Raw genomic sequence first — 13,965 nt, 5'->3', positions numbered from 1 at the left:
ACTCTGGGATACCAGGTCGTTTACGCCGTGATTTTTTTTTTTTTTTTTTTTTTTATTATTATTTTTTTTTTCTTCCTAAAATAAATAATTAAAAAATAAAAAAAAAACTTTAAAATCTAGGGTCTCATTCAAAATTTCGAGGTAACTTTGCTAGCTTGAACTCTCAAGTTCAACCACTCAGTTCTGTAGAGGAAAAAGCCATCTATTCACACTAAAAAAAAGTAAAAAGTCAACAAACTTGAATGAACTGAAAATCCCGGTCTAAATTACTTTAATAAGAAACAGGACTTTTTATTATTACTTATACTTTTTATGTGGACTTAAAGTTGGCACGTACCTTATTGTTCGGACGTTTCGGGTCTGAACTCCAGACCCGTCTTCAGCAATTTGTCAATCTATCAATCTATCATTCGCGAACTCCGCGAACTTGTCAATTAGAACATAAAAAAGTAAAAAAACGAAAATGCGAAACAGATAACATTAAACGAAAACGAACCGCACATGAAATTCTGATAACGAAAACCCGAAACGTCCGAACACATAAAAAGTATAAGTTAAGTGTGAGTGTTGGCAAACCAAAAATGTCATTTAATTCTCGTTTTATTATTACTATTTTTTTTTTTTTTTTTTTTTTTTTTTTTTTTTTAAAATATATGAATCAGTAAGTCTAGCAATCGAACCCGGAATCCATAGCTAATTAGCTAATTAACTGCCTGACTGCCTGATCATAATAATTTTATTACCAAGAAATGACTGATTGTGTTATTAAATTATTATTCGTTGGAATTTCTTCCTCGTATTGTGGAGTAGCTGTTTGCTTCAAGCTTCCCTACGGAGAAAATAAATTCGGGAATCGAACCCGGAACCAGCCGGCCTAGTAGCGCGTCTTTCTCCTATCCTGTCCTCCTGTCTTTGCTTTCGGGACGATAAGACCTTAGCAGTTACAGTTCCCTCTATCAAACCTCTTGGAAAAAAACTGAACCCCAATTGAAATCCTCATCCGCGCTTAACATCCAGAAAAATTCCACAAAACAAAACAAATCTTCTTCTCACAATCATTGTTTAAATCACAGGTACCATGGTGAAACTGAGCTCAACTTATGTATCGATACTAATCAAGTCCAAAGTTCATATTCACAATAGATATTACATATACGAGTACCTACCTGGAATACCTACCTTGAATCTTTGTTTACCGTAGTCACTGCTTAATGTACCAAAAATAACAAAAATAGAATTGAGGAGCTGGGTGCAAAAAGGGAAAAAAAATATATGGATTTTTTGCCCTTTTTGCGTAAAACGGTTTTTTGAATAGAACTTGTTTTTTTTGGTTTTTTGGTTTTTTGGATAGGTTTTGGAATAGGTTTTTTGAATAGAACGTGGTGCGCTCTATCTTCCAGCGTTTGAACTGCAGTGATAACTTTTTTTTCGATGAGTTACCAGCGTTTTTTATAAACATACTTTTCAAGGATTTTGATGAAAAATTGAAAACTTTAAAGTTAAATATCTTAGTTTGATGATTTTCATTTATTGCCCTTTTTGCACCCAGCTCCTCAATTATTCATTAGATAGGTAAGTTAAATAAGTCAATGTACCTACCAAAAAAAAAAATAAACAAAAAACCCCTCAGTGGTAGTAATTAGCAATAGGTATTAACAATAGACCCAAGATAGTCGTGTTTATGTTACCTTACCAGCCCAGACAGATAAAATTACAGTATATGGCAGATTTTCACTAATCTACCTAAGTACCTAATGTTTTATTTGTTGGATGAAAATAAAACTTTGTTTACAAACCACATTGACCATTTCAGTGGCGTCCCTACCGGTCTTAAAACCCTAAAGGGTTGAACAGTGAAATGCCGCCCCATAAAAGGGTTAGACAATGAAATAATAATAATAATAATAATAATAATAATAGTGCTCACACATTGAATACGTACTAGGTACTGTATACATATTTATACTTATGTACCTACAGCTATTTCCAGCTATTACCTACTGCCTACATACATTACTCGTATGTTCCGAGGCACAATGCAGAGTATAATGTATAAGAGAACTTCTCACTAATATACCCCACCGCTTGTTCTCCGTGTATTTCAGCGTGCGAATTCTTTCTTCATAATAATATAATAATAAATCAATTCAATATGTAACCTATAATAATTAATAATAATAATAATATTTTTTGGCATCCGTCAAATGATCAATTGACGGATCAGAAATCAGAATTCAATTCAGAATAAATTATGAATTTCTTGATAGATTGGAGGCCGTTCCCGGTGTGACGGAGATCCTGTCTGTGACTGTGATGTACGTCTGTGCTGTGTGTCTGTACAATGAAGGGTGTGGGGTTCTCTCTATATAATTATACTAGTGGTTGACCCGTCCTTTGTACGGGACCACCACACACACACACCCCCACACACACCACACCCACCTCACACATCCCATCACACCACACCCATCACACACCACATCCACCACCACACACATCCCACCACACAAACACACACAACACACCCACCACATACACACACCACCCACACACCCATCACACACATACACCCATCACACACACCACACACACAGTCACACACACACACACACCACACCACACACACAAACCTATCACACACACACCACACATCCATCACACACACACACACACACACACACACCCATCACACCACACACACTACACCTTCGATTTTGGGACGGCAAGACCCCCATTCTTAAAGTTCCCGCTAATATCAAATCTATCCAACAGAGAGAGGTTTCATCTTTCATCTCAAACCTTGTGCTGGCAGTCTTGAATATCTTTTTGTGGAACTCGCAGCTCCCAGAGTACCTAGAACCTAGATACATAATGTATGCAGGTTTAGCCAACACCTGGGAGCAGCCTAAGACGCGTTTCGTTCTTATTTGAAATCATCAGTTTGCCAGCCTAGTTAGCTTAGTTGGTAGTGCGTCTGCCTTTTGTAAACGCTAGGCCGCGGATAATGTTCGTTCTCGGAACGGCTGGCTTTCTCCTATCCTGTCTTCCTTCTCTCTTCGATTTCGGGACGATAAGACCATAGCAGTTACCTAGGTACGAAACCAATTATTGGTTTTGTACCTAGACTAACTTTACTACCAGTAGTTATTCTTCGTTTTTACTTCTATCCAGCCTAGTTAGCTTGGAAAGGAGCACGCCTGCCTTTTAGGTACCTAAATGATTTACGGCCGCCGCGCCGAGCCGGCCGGGGCAGACTTTATCCTCCGAATGACTATAGCTTTTCTGTCCGTCCCTATTCAACTTCGGGACGATTTGGCCTCCGTTAATAAAATTCCTATAATTTTAGCAACCTATAATATAGGTAGGTACTGTCAGCTCCCATGGCGTAGTGGTCACTGCGCTTGCCTTGCACGCGGGAGACCCGGGTTCGATTCCCGGCGGGGTCAAGAAATTTTGTATCATGCAAATGATTGATTCCGTGACTGGCTGTTGCGGGGCCCACTCAGCCTCGTGAGGAAAATGAGTAGCTATGTAATATAATGCGCATAGCGACCGGTGCCAGCATGGTAGGTAAACATTGGATTTTAGGATTATTGAGATATTGGAAAAATCCTACAATGCTGCAGTGAGCACCAAAGTTGTGACATAATAACACAAACAAACTGCATTTACATTACATTACAAAGGGGTCACCTGCTGTCTTTGCCTTAGCCTCCCAAATTGACGCTGAAGCACAATATTATTCAGTCACGAAATTCGTCAATTTGAATGCTCTAAAATTTAAGTCCGGATTTGAAGCGAACCTGGATCCGAACCCGGATCTCCCGCGTGTAAAGGTTGAAACACACTATCATCACGTCACATCACGTGAAAATAAAATTCCTATAATTTTAGCAACCTATGATATAGGTAGGTACTTACTGCGTTTTCATCATCCACACCCATCATATCGACCAAACGGATAATCACTATGAGTATTAGGATTATGTACCATTTCGGATTCATTCCAAGTATTTCCCGGCCAACGCAACGTCCGAGGAGTGTGAATGTCAAGGCGTTGTACAAACAAGGGTTTCGTGAATGTCGAGGCGTTTTGTGAACCAGGATCGTGAATGTTGGGATGGTCTTGAAAGTCGGGATTGTCGTGAATGTTGGGACTCGAGACGTTTTCAAGCCGCCACACCGCGCCGATATGGAATACAGTTTTTTTAGGTTGATTTTTCTTACGGGTTTTGAAGGTTGATGAGAAAAAAATATAATGTTACTTAGCGTAGCTGTCTAACGCTTTGGTCTTTAAAGAGATAATAGGTGCCTATTGGTCTTATTACGTGTTTTTGGATCAATAAATATTTAACAGAAGTAGTTAGGTAGGTTTTTTTTTAACTTGAAAAAATTAATATCAATACCTAAGTAGGTATACCTTTAACGGTTCAATCGCAAACACTCAACGAGTAATAATACTCATTGATCAGCATGGGTTCTGATTTTCTCATTTATCCAACTAGGTTAGTGGGTCCTGATCCAACTGACATACTACAGACTGGTATGCTATAATAGTATGACTCATGCTTACAGGGACGTTGAGAAAATCCTGGCAATCGATGTCAGATCTATTCATGTATGTATACGAGTATTATTGGCTCCTTCATTATAGACAAGTAAAAATCCTCTTCGCCAGTCTAGTTAGCTAGGAGGGTAGAGCGTCTGCCTTGTAAGGTCGCTGGCTCGACTCATCAGTAGACATAGCTTTCAGCTGCTGGCCAAGAATTTGGAAGTTTTATTTTATACTTCAGAGATGGAAATTGTGGAGAAACGAGAACCTGCGTTTTCTATGTAAGATTTTATTTTAGTGTTGAGTGTTGTTGTGAGCGCCACATATAGGTATCCAAGATTTTTTTCATGGAACGACCACTGAAATCTCCCCCTCATCTCTGCGTTACTGAGATCAGCATCTGAGTTATCTTCTTTCACAACGTCAGCAGATAACGTATGTTTACAATTCAGGTGCTAATCAGCAAACCTTCGGTCAACAAACCCTGAGACTATCAGTTAGATCAGCACCTAGAGTTCAAGTCAGAAAGATAAGAGTTAGTTCTAGTCAGAATGTTTACAGAGTAGATTTAGTCAGAATATTTTCAGAGTTAGTTTAAGTTTTGAATTCGAGTTATTTACATCTTATACCTCTAATTCTACCATTTCTACCTACCTACCTCTATTTGTTTGAGTAATACCTACTCGTATTAATTTTGTCGTACTTACCAAGCTATATACACCTTTTTGTTCAGTTTATTAGGTACTTTTTTTATATTTTATCCAACATTTATTTGAAGAGAACGGAACTTCTAATCTGAGGTGTTTTCAACCTTTACCCCTTATTATTATCGTAGTGATTGAGGATTTCTTTGTCAACATGTATTTCAACTCAGGGAGCATATTCTCTCTTGTAGTCCTGCTGGTTTTGGTAAGTTTTAATATTTCAGTAGGTGAATATCTTGGGGGGGAAATTTCACCAATATTTTTTCACTCCCCGGAAGGCCTGTTAAGCTAACAGTCCGTTAAGTTTTAAGTTCCATTTGTCTAGGCTTAACAGGGTTGTTATAAGTTAACAGGCTGTTAGAGACTGAAAAGAAGGTTGATGAAACCCACCATAAGTCTGATCATTTTTAACTTACACCTCCGCGGCCGAGTGGGTATCACATTTTACAGTGTTCTGAAGTCCTAAGTATTCTACCTATCTTATTTTTCTGCCTCGTAAGCGCTAGGCCGCGGGTTCGATTCCCGCCCGGGACGGATTTTATCCTCAAGGGATAATGTTCGTTCTCGGAACGACTGGCTTTCTCCTATCCTGTCTTCCTTCTTCGATTTTCGGGACGATAAGACCTTAGCAGTTACAGTTCCTTCTATCAAACCTCTTGGGGAAAAATTGCTCATTACGTTCTGGGTCCAATTGTGTCTTTGGACCCCCCTGTCAGGTCCTTTTCCCGTGTGGTAGGTACCTAAAACCAAAAGGTTCCTCTGTCAAACCTCTTTAAAAAAATATCTTCATAATCTTCCTCTTCATCTCCACAGGTCTATCTCGACGTTTGCCTCTGCAAGCTGGTCAAATCCTCAGATGAACATATCAGCAATCTAGATTACGTCACCGACATAGAGAAAGATTGGATCTGACGGCTCTAGTACAGTGGTTTCCCCAGCTTTTTCAACACCAACAAGAACAACAACACCACAAACACCAGCATCAACAGCACCAACAATACAACCACCGACAACAACAACAACAACAACAACAACAACAACAACAACAACAACACCAACAACAAGAGTTTGAAACAAAAACAACTTGAATGACATGGAAATTCCCAACAGTTGGCCACGTCTCCACGTAACATGATCAAGAGGTCATTAGCTCAAGGAGAATGGTGTTTATTCAAAAGATAAGTGTTTACGAATACCTGGGGCATTTATCAAAAGTGTTTATTTAGACATTTTAGACTTTGAATTTGGATTTGCCTAGTGAAAAACGGAGTTGAATTACGGCGTAGGAAAAATCACCTAAAAGCCCGTTTCCAATTTTGTTCCAATAGCTAACGAGAAACGAATAGAAAATTAATTGTTGTTGTACAAAATGGAGGAGTAGACGTATTGTTTTAATTTTACACACTAATCATGAACATGATTGAGGAATGTAACAAACATGATGGTAATCTATGATATGTTTTGACTATTCTTGAGTTGTAGCCATTCCGTTTGAGAATGCTATGCTCCTGGACAAAATTAGCGCACACCTTAAACTTTTCAGGTTTACTTGACCCCTGGTGACCGAGGGTTAATATTGGTATGTTTAGCATTCAATATGCTATCAACACAACGCTGCGCTTGGCTGGCTATACCTCATAAAAAAGTGACATCCCTTTAATTTTAAAGAGTTTAAACTAAATCCACTTTTTTTTGCTGATTTCAGCCAAGGACACCTTGCTGAAAGCAAGCACCGTGCCTCACGTGGGTTACCTGGATAGCAACTATATGCTCAACTCTGTGGACCCCACCAGGAAAGAGCTGCTGGGTAAACCGAAGACAGGAGTCGCGGGTTCGAAGCCCAGACGGGCAGAAACTGAGGCAGAACGAGCGGAGAGAATTAACAAGCAGTTCGAGAAAATGTTACAGTTCACGGCTTTGTTAGGTAAGTTTGTTGAACAGGGGCTACATTAGACTCATGTAGTCTGTGTCGTAGCATGTCTATCCTGTAGTATGTCTCTCATCAGATGGGCGAGAAGAGACATCATACTTTCCACTTTGGTGCTGGGTCAACACGAGAACACCAGAAAAGTAACCCGTTGAAATATTTGATTAAATCGATTTTCTTCGACTCTGGGGTGGGGGATGGGGAAATGGAACATTTGCCACTTCGCCATTTCCCACCCTTGGTTTTCCGAAAGGAATAACAACTCTGACGCCAGCCACTCACTATCAGGTAGACCTGACGACAGGTACACCTAATCAGGTCCACCTGATAGTGTATGTGCTCATCAGGTATCATTGCAGGTAGACCTTTTCAGCCGTACCTGTCAGTCCTACCTGATAGTGTGTTTGCTCATCAGATGTTAGGTATATCTGATAGTGAGTAGCTGGCCTATTATCTATTCTCTTCGCAATTTTCTCCTCAGGTCACGTGGATTCGTTCCTATATGATCGCACCAAGTCAGTCGTGAAGACCCTACATCGTATGATGGGTGACAGCCGAGAACTGCCGAATGGAGCCGACTTTGAAAACAACGAACTGCGCCGGAGACGACACAGTCACGACTTCTACCGAGTGGAGCCGAGTGAAGCCCGAGTTCACCCGAATGAGGAATACGATCCGAGGATTCACGAGGTGGTTGTTCCGACTGAATAAATGAAGTTGAGTGGGCCGTACGTGTTAGGCCAGCCACTCAAGGTAGACCTGACAGGTACCTACACCTGATCAGGAGTGCCTGTCAGGTCTACCTGATAGTGTGTTTGCTCATCAGGTATCAGGTAGACCTGACAGGCAACCCTGATCAGGTGTACCTGTTAGGCACCTGATAGTGAGAGTGGCCGGCGTTAAGCAGGGTTTACACTTATGCTGGAAATGTCGGGCTATAATGTTGCACGACAATGCTTCCTAAATGTGAACAACCTCCTTGTCCGAAATTCCGAATGGCTAATTGGCTATCACATAAGGCTTGCACCGAAGGTCCCAGGTTCGATTCCCGACGGGGTCGAAGTTTTAATTTTTTAACGACTTTGTTTTCTAAAATTCTCGTAATTTTTTTTATACATTTTTGTACTTTACATCGATTAAACTATTTTTCTGAGGAAATTCTAGGTGTTTTACATTCACAGGTTGAACAGGTTTACTGAACCAATGCCTTATCCTTTAAACTATAGTTACATAGTTACCTAATCATCTAGGTATAAGCAACTACTATTTGAAACAAAGAATCTAGCAACGTTTAGAAAAGCTTTCACACAAAGAAAAATGAGGTAAGCATTTCCCGTCCGATAAGATAAGCATTTCTTTTTTCGCTACAGTAAATCGTTTATCACACGGCCAACCGGGATTTCTTATCGATTGAGATCACACCACACACAACTGCCTGCACAACCCAGAAAAACCTTTGAACCCTTGCCCCACACAAGTGCCACAAGTGCCACTTCTCAGACCTTTGAACCAGTAAACTTTCCGTTGTGCAATCAAAAACAGCCGGAGAGAAAGTTGTTATCAGTAGAAAGGTTACAGAGGTCGCAAGCTTCGTGGGAGATTAGGAGAAGAAGGAGATAAGAGATTGGGAATTGGAATGAAAGAAATGCTGGAATGATAAGTAGGTCAGAAAAACAAAGTTCATTTGAATCAGGGGATTAGGCGCCCGTTCCAGAAAGTTGCGTTTTATTGCTCAACTAGCAATTTGCCCTGTGCCTCCCCATGGCTACAAACAGAATGGAGCGCAAAGAGCATAGAGCTTTTTAAAATTTTGTTTATTTTGAGATAATGGTCAAGTACTATATCATACATATTTCTGGACATGGTCTTCACTTGACTGGAGTGGATTACGGACTATCCCCTATCTAATAGACGTTAACAAACAAGACTACCAGATAAAAGGACAGACGAGTTGATATATTGTTAACGTCTATTAGATAGGGGATAGTCTGTAATCCACTCCAGTCAAGTGAAGACCATGTCCAGAAATATGTATAGAGCTTTTTGCCCTCAGCTCAATGTGGTTTGAATTCGTCGCTTCCCCCTATCGTCGCTTTCTGCATCCGTCTACGTCGCTCTCTGCTCTATGCTTTCCCCTCCACTTTGTTTTTAGCTTAAGGAGGAATGTATACCGACATAGAGAAAGATTGGATCTGACGGCTCTAGTACAGTGGTTTCCCCAGCTTTTTCAACACCAACAAGAACAACAACACCACAAACACCAGCATCAACAATAGCAACAATACAACCGACAGCAACAACAACAACAACAACAACAACAACAACACCAACAACAAGAGTTTGAAACAAAAACAACTTGAATCACATGGAAATTCCCAACAGTTGGCCACGTCTCCACGTAACATGATCAAGACTATCAAGAGGTCATTAGCTCAAGGAGAATGGTGTTTATTCAAAAGATAAGTGTTTACGAATACCTGGGGCATTTATCAAAAGTGTTTATTTAGACATTTTAGACTTTGAAATTGGATTTGCCTAGTGAAAAACGGAGTTGAATTACGGCGTAGGAAAAATCACCTAAAAGCCCGTTTTTTGTTCTAATAGCTAACGAGAAACGAATGGACAATTAATTGTTGTTGTACAAAATGGAGGAGTAGACGTATTGTTTTAATTTTACACACTAATCATGAACATGATTGAGGAATGTAACAAACATGATGGTAATCTATGATATGTTTTGACTATTCTTGAGTTGTAGCCATTCCGTAAGAGAATGCTAAAAATAAAACCTAATTTATGTAGAGAAAATCCGGAAATATCTAATCTTGAGAATAAATTGATGTGCTTATTGGTTTAAAATAGCCAAAGTGAAGTGCATAACCCACTGCTATAAATCAGATCTATAGTTACACCCAAATATATACCTGTCCCTAAAGGTTAGTTATAGGCTTTCGCTGGTGGCAAAGTTCCCAATAAAGGCCTCTCAGATTATCTCCTAAAATGAACTTATGTCAGTCTTCTAATAAGTGGGTATGTTGAAATTGTATGTCAAATTGGTGAAACATAAGATACAAAAAAACTTTAGCAGTGACGACGTTAAGCCCCAATAAATAAATAGAAAATAAATAAGTTGGGGTAATAACTTAACACAGAGGAGTCACCGAATGGGGATCACCATATTTGGTACGGGTGCCATATTTGGTGCCACTATCCAAAGACGGCCGTATTTGGTCCGTCAAGGGGTGTCCATATTTCAGCCTTAGTGTTTGTGAGCGGCATGGTCGTGGTCCTTGTGGCCGGTAGCCTCATGGACGGCTTGCTGAAATGGCGAAGACAAACGAAACAACGTAAGAAGACAATACATAAAGATGAACGCCGAAACTTTGTGAATTTCTATTTAAATTTTCAAATGAAGGGACAGTAACTGATACAATAATTCACAAGGTTAGAATGAAGGTTCGAATAGCTGTTTTTCAGTCCAACCCGATGTGAACTGGATGCGTGTTTTTCATTTCCTGGCGTATCTCTTCAAGTGAACGCCGCGTCCTAAATTCCGGAAGCGACTCTCGAGTAGCATCAAGTACAAAATTGTTTTGCAATTTCTCCCCTAGATGTCATGTTTGTTGAGTTTCCACAATTTTTACCCCCACTCCTGACGCAGAGTGAACGGATCGAAGCCGCATCGACGCGGCGTAGGAATGAAAAACGGACCTAATATTTTAAATCAAGCAAGGTCCTAAAATTTTGTTGTACCATGTTATTTAACCCATTAAATAAACGAGACCTTGTTTTGGGCTAAGGGGACTTTTTAGTCTCATTCGAGCCGGATAAAAAAAAAGGTATGTATATTCTATTCTATTCTATTCTATTCTAATACTCGTATGTGAGAGGTCTCAGGTGTAACTGACGTCTACCGACGACTTACCTGCAGGGTGTCGGCAGCCTTGACAGCCTGGTCGACGACTTGCTTGCTCAACTTCTGCAGGTCGTCGGAGAGGGTCTTGTCGTTGACGACGGATTTGGACAGCTTGTTGGCTTCCTCGACGATGGTGTTGAGCGACTTGGTGAAGTTCTCTTGGATCTGCTTGGTCTTGGCTTTGACTTCGGGGGAGTCGACCTCCTTCTTGAGGGACTCGACAGTCTTCTCAAGCTTCTCCTGGATAGATTTGACGGTCTCGGACACCTCGCCGGTCTTGGCGGAGTCGACCTTTGGAGAAACAAGAGTGGGAAATTGTAGCAGAGGGCTCGAAACTTTTTTTTTTTTTCAGAGGTTTGATAGAGGGAACTGTAACTGCTAAGGTCTTATCGTCCCGAAACGGTAAGAGCTCGAGAACGGTAAGAGCTAGAGACTTGAAATTTGGTATGTAGATGTCAAATGTTGGTTAAGATCGGTGCAACGGTTGGTGGTATATTGACCGCTTTTTGGCGGTTTTTGACCGTTTTTTGCCGGTTTTCAGCTATACCGACTAAAAGGTTAGAGATATTGTAAAAGTTTGGCTATAAGAGCAAGAACACCCAAAATAAGCATCATTCAATAGGATGAGGAAAGTCGTTAGATGTTCACACAAGATTTTTTTTATATATGTATATTTTTTTATCAACTTACTTGTTTCTTGTTTATCAACTTACTTGTTTCTTGATCTTCTCCACGGTTTCGGACAGGTCCTTGGCGAAGTTGTCGGTGTTGTTCTTCACAATCTTGAACAGGTCGTTAGCGTTATCAACTTACTTGTTTCTTGTTCTTGTTTATCAACTTACTTGTTTCTTGTTCTTGTTTATCAACTTACTTGTTTCTTGTTTATCAACTTACTTGTTTCTTGTTTATCAACTTACTTGTTTCTTGATCCTTGGCGAAGTTGTCGGTGTTGTTCTTCACAATCTTGAACAGGTCGTTAGCGTTATCAACTTACTTGTTTCTTGTTCTTGTTTATCAACTTACTTGTTTCTTGTTCTTGTTTATCAACTTACTTGTTTCTTGTTCTTGTTTATCAACTTACTTGTTTCTTGTTCTTGTTTATCAACTTACTTGTTTCTTGTTCTTGTTTATCAACTTACTTGTTTCTTGTTCTTGTTTATCAACTTACTTGTTTCTTGTTCTTGTTTATCAACTTACTTGTTTCTTGTTCTTGTTTATCAACTTACTTGTTTCTTGTTCTTGTTTATCAACTTACTTGTTTCTTGTTCTTGTTTATCAACTTACTTGTTTCTTGTTCTTGTTTATCAACTTACTTGTTTCTTGTTTATCAACTTACTTGTTTCTTGATCTTCTCCACGGTTTCGGACAGGTCCTTGGCGAAGTTGTCGGTGTTGTTCTTCACAATCTTGAACAGGTCGTTAGCGTTATCAACTTACTTGTTTCTTGTTCTTGTTTATCAACTTACTTGTTTCTTGTTCTTGTTTATCAACTTACTTGTTTCTTGTTCTTGTTTATCAACTTACTTGTTTCTTGTTCTTGTTTATCAACTTACTTGTTTCTTGTTCTTGTTTATCAACTTACTTGTTTCTTGTTCTTGTTTATCAACTTACTTGTTTCTTGTTCTTGTTTATCAACTTACTTGTTTCTTGTTCTTGTTTATCAACTTACTTGTTTCTTGTTCTTGTTTATCAACTTACTTGTTTCTTGTTCTTGTTTATCAACTTACTTGTTTCTTGTTCTTGTTTATCAACTTACTTGTTTCTTGTTTATCAACTTACTTGTTTCTTGATCTTCTCCACGGTTTCGGACAGGTCCTCACTATTCCCCCACTCCTGGAGAGGCATTCCCACCAGGGGGGTTTATAAACGAGCACCACAATCTGGACTCTCGCGTATTGGAAGCGTAGACGAGCTACTTTTTAAAGAGGTTTGATAGAGGGAACTGTAAGTACTAAAGAACGAAAGTCTTATCGTCCAGAAGGAAGACAGGAGAAAGCCAGCCGTTCCGAGAACGAACATTTTCCGAACTTACTAATAACGCGGAATCGTGCAACGCGACGCGACACCGCGGCGTCGCGTTGACTCCCCGGCGCGCCAGACCGTCCAAAGTCCAAACCTAGGTCTAGGTCACCTTCAAAGTGAGAGGTCTGTACTCTGTACCATTTTCGAATTACATACTAGATTTTCAGGCAACAATTTTATCCTGAACGAATAATGTTCGTTCTCGGAACGGCTGGCTTTCTCCTATCCTATCTTCCTTTTATGTTCGATTTCGGAACGATATGAGACCTTAAGAGTTATATTTCGGTCTATCAAACCTCCTAAAAAGCGCCGATGTCGCGCTCCGCTGGGTTTGAACCCACGGTCCTCTATTTGTTAGCTGCATTTTTCAAGTTCGTATCGCTCGTTTATCAGACTTCCTATTTGGTCCTATTGTTCTTTCTCAGTTAGGTTTGTTTAATCAAAAGGCCCGCTCGTATGGTCTGAATCTTCAATCTGTGAATCGCCAATTCGCCTTTCTTTATTAGTCCCACAGTGAGCTCCTCCACCCAACCAAATCATTGACCAGGCGTTGGTGTGCCAATGTACAGATGTGCAGCCAAGAGTCCACAATGACCTAACAAACCTCACGTCCCTCACGAATGATTTCCAGAGGAGTCAGCCTAGTTAGCTTGGAGCTCGGGTTCGATTCCCGCCCGGGACGGATTTTATCGTGAACGGATAAGGTTCGTTCGCGGAGCGGCTGCTGACTTTCTCTTATTCTGTCTTTGTTCTCTCTTCGCTTTCAGGACGATAAGACCTTAGCGGTTACAGTTCCCTCTATCAAACCTCTTGAAAAAAAAAAAAAAAAAAAAAAAAAAAAAAAA

At 40.0% G+C, this 13,965-nt stretch overlaps 3 protein-coding genes and 1 long non-coding RNA gene across 5 annotated transcripts in view; 2 read left to right on the top strand and 2 right to left on the bottom strand.

The window, feature by feature from the left end:
• LOC113470125 overlaps positions 1 to 4,568 on the bottom strand; it is a 6,892-nt gene extending 2,324 nt beyond the window's left edge. Inside the window, exon 1 of the mRNA XM_026828330.1 lies at positions 3,922 to 4,568. Within this exon, the coding sequence (XP_026684131.1) occupies positions 3,922 to 4,005 (84 nt within the window). The 5' untranslated portion in view covers positions 4,006 to 4,568. The remainder of the gene's footprint in view (positions 1 to 3,921) is intronic.
• A 261-nt stretch (positions 4,569 to 4,829) lies between these two features.
• On the top strand, positions 4,830 to 6,114 carry LOC113470129. The gene is made up of 2 exons (XR_003393302.1): positions 4,830 to 5,461; positions 6,070 to 6,114. It is a non-coding gene; the product is annotated as an uncharacterized LOC113470129 (long non-coding RNA).
• Positions 6,115 to 6,888: 774 nt separating this feature from the next.
• On the top strand, positions 6,889 to 8,341 carry LOC103515742. Of its 2 annotated transcripts, XM_026828338.1 has the most exons (3): positions 6,889 to 7,180; positions 7,665 to 7,936; positions 8,017 to 8,341. In XM_026828338.1, the coding sequence occupies exons 1-2, from the start codon at positions 7,024 to 7,026 to the stop codon at positions 7,892 to 7,894; spliced, it is 387 nt and encodes a 128-aa protein (XP_026684139.1). In that variant the 5' UTR covers positions 6,889 to 7,023; the 3' UTR covers positions 7,895 to 7,936; positions 8,017 to 8,341. The 2 variants fall into 2 exon arrangements, with proteins under 2 accessions (XP_026684139.1, XP_026684138.1); XM_026828337.1 differs by having other exon boundaries at positions 7,665 to 8,341.
• Positions 8,342 to 9,813: 1,472 nt separating this feature from the next.
• LOC108253232 lies at positions 9,814 to 12,943 on the bottom strand. Its single transcript, XM_026828332.1, has 6 exons — positions 12,878 to 12,943; positions 12,436 to 12,504; positions 12,017 to 12,062; positions 11,813 to 11,907; positions 11,109 to 11,390; positions 9,814 to 10,502 (listed from the first exon to the last, which is right to left on the bottom strand). Exons 1-6 carry the CDS (start codon positions 12,941 to 12,943, stop codon positions 10,443 to 10,445), a joined length of 618 nt encoding a protein of 205 aa, XP_026684133.1. The 3' UTR covers positions 9,814 to 10,442.
• Between the last annotated feature and the right edge of the window lie 1,022 nt (positions 12,944 to 13,965).

Source organism: Diaphorina citri, unplaced genomic scaffold (assembly GCF_000475195.1).
Source record: "Diaphorina citri unplaced genomic scaffold, Diaci psyllid genome assembly version 1.1 scaffold1408, whole genome shotgun sequence".
Classification (NCBI taxonomy): domain Eukaryota; kingdom Metazoa; phylum Arthropoda; class Insecta; order Hemiptera; family Psyllidae; genus Diaphorina; species Diaphorina citri.
This window is presented reverse-complemented; position numbering and strand designations above follow the sequence as displayed.

Bases quoted from the DNA above. Each gene is read 5' to 3' on its own strand.
- LOC108253232 (XM_026828332.1), bottom strand. From the start codon at position 12,943: ATGCCTCTCCAGGAGTGGGGGAATAGTGAGGACCTGTCCGAAACCGTG. The intron at 12,505-12,877 runs GTAAGTTGATAA...GACCTGTTCAAG, and splicing joins TGGAGAAGATCAAGAAACAA to ATTGTGAAGAACAACACCGA. The intron at 11,908-12,016 runs GTAAGTTGATAA...GAAACAAGTAAG, and splicing joins CGCCAAGGATCAAGAAACAA to TTGATAACGCTAACGACCTG.
- LOC103515742 (XM_026828338.1), top strand. From the start codon at position 7,024: ATGCTCAACTCTGTGGACCCCACCAGGAAAGAGCTGCTGGGTAAACCG. The intron at 7,181-7,664 runs GTAAGTTTGTTG...TTTTCTCCTCAG, and splicing joins ACAGTTCACGGCTTTGTTAG to GTCACGTGGATTCGTTCCTA.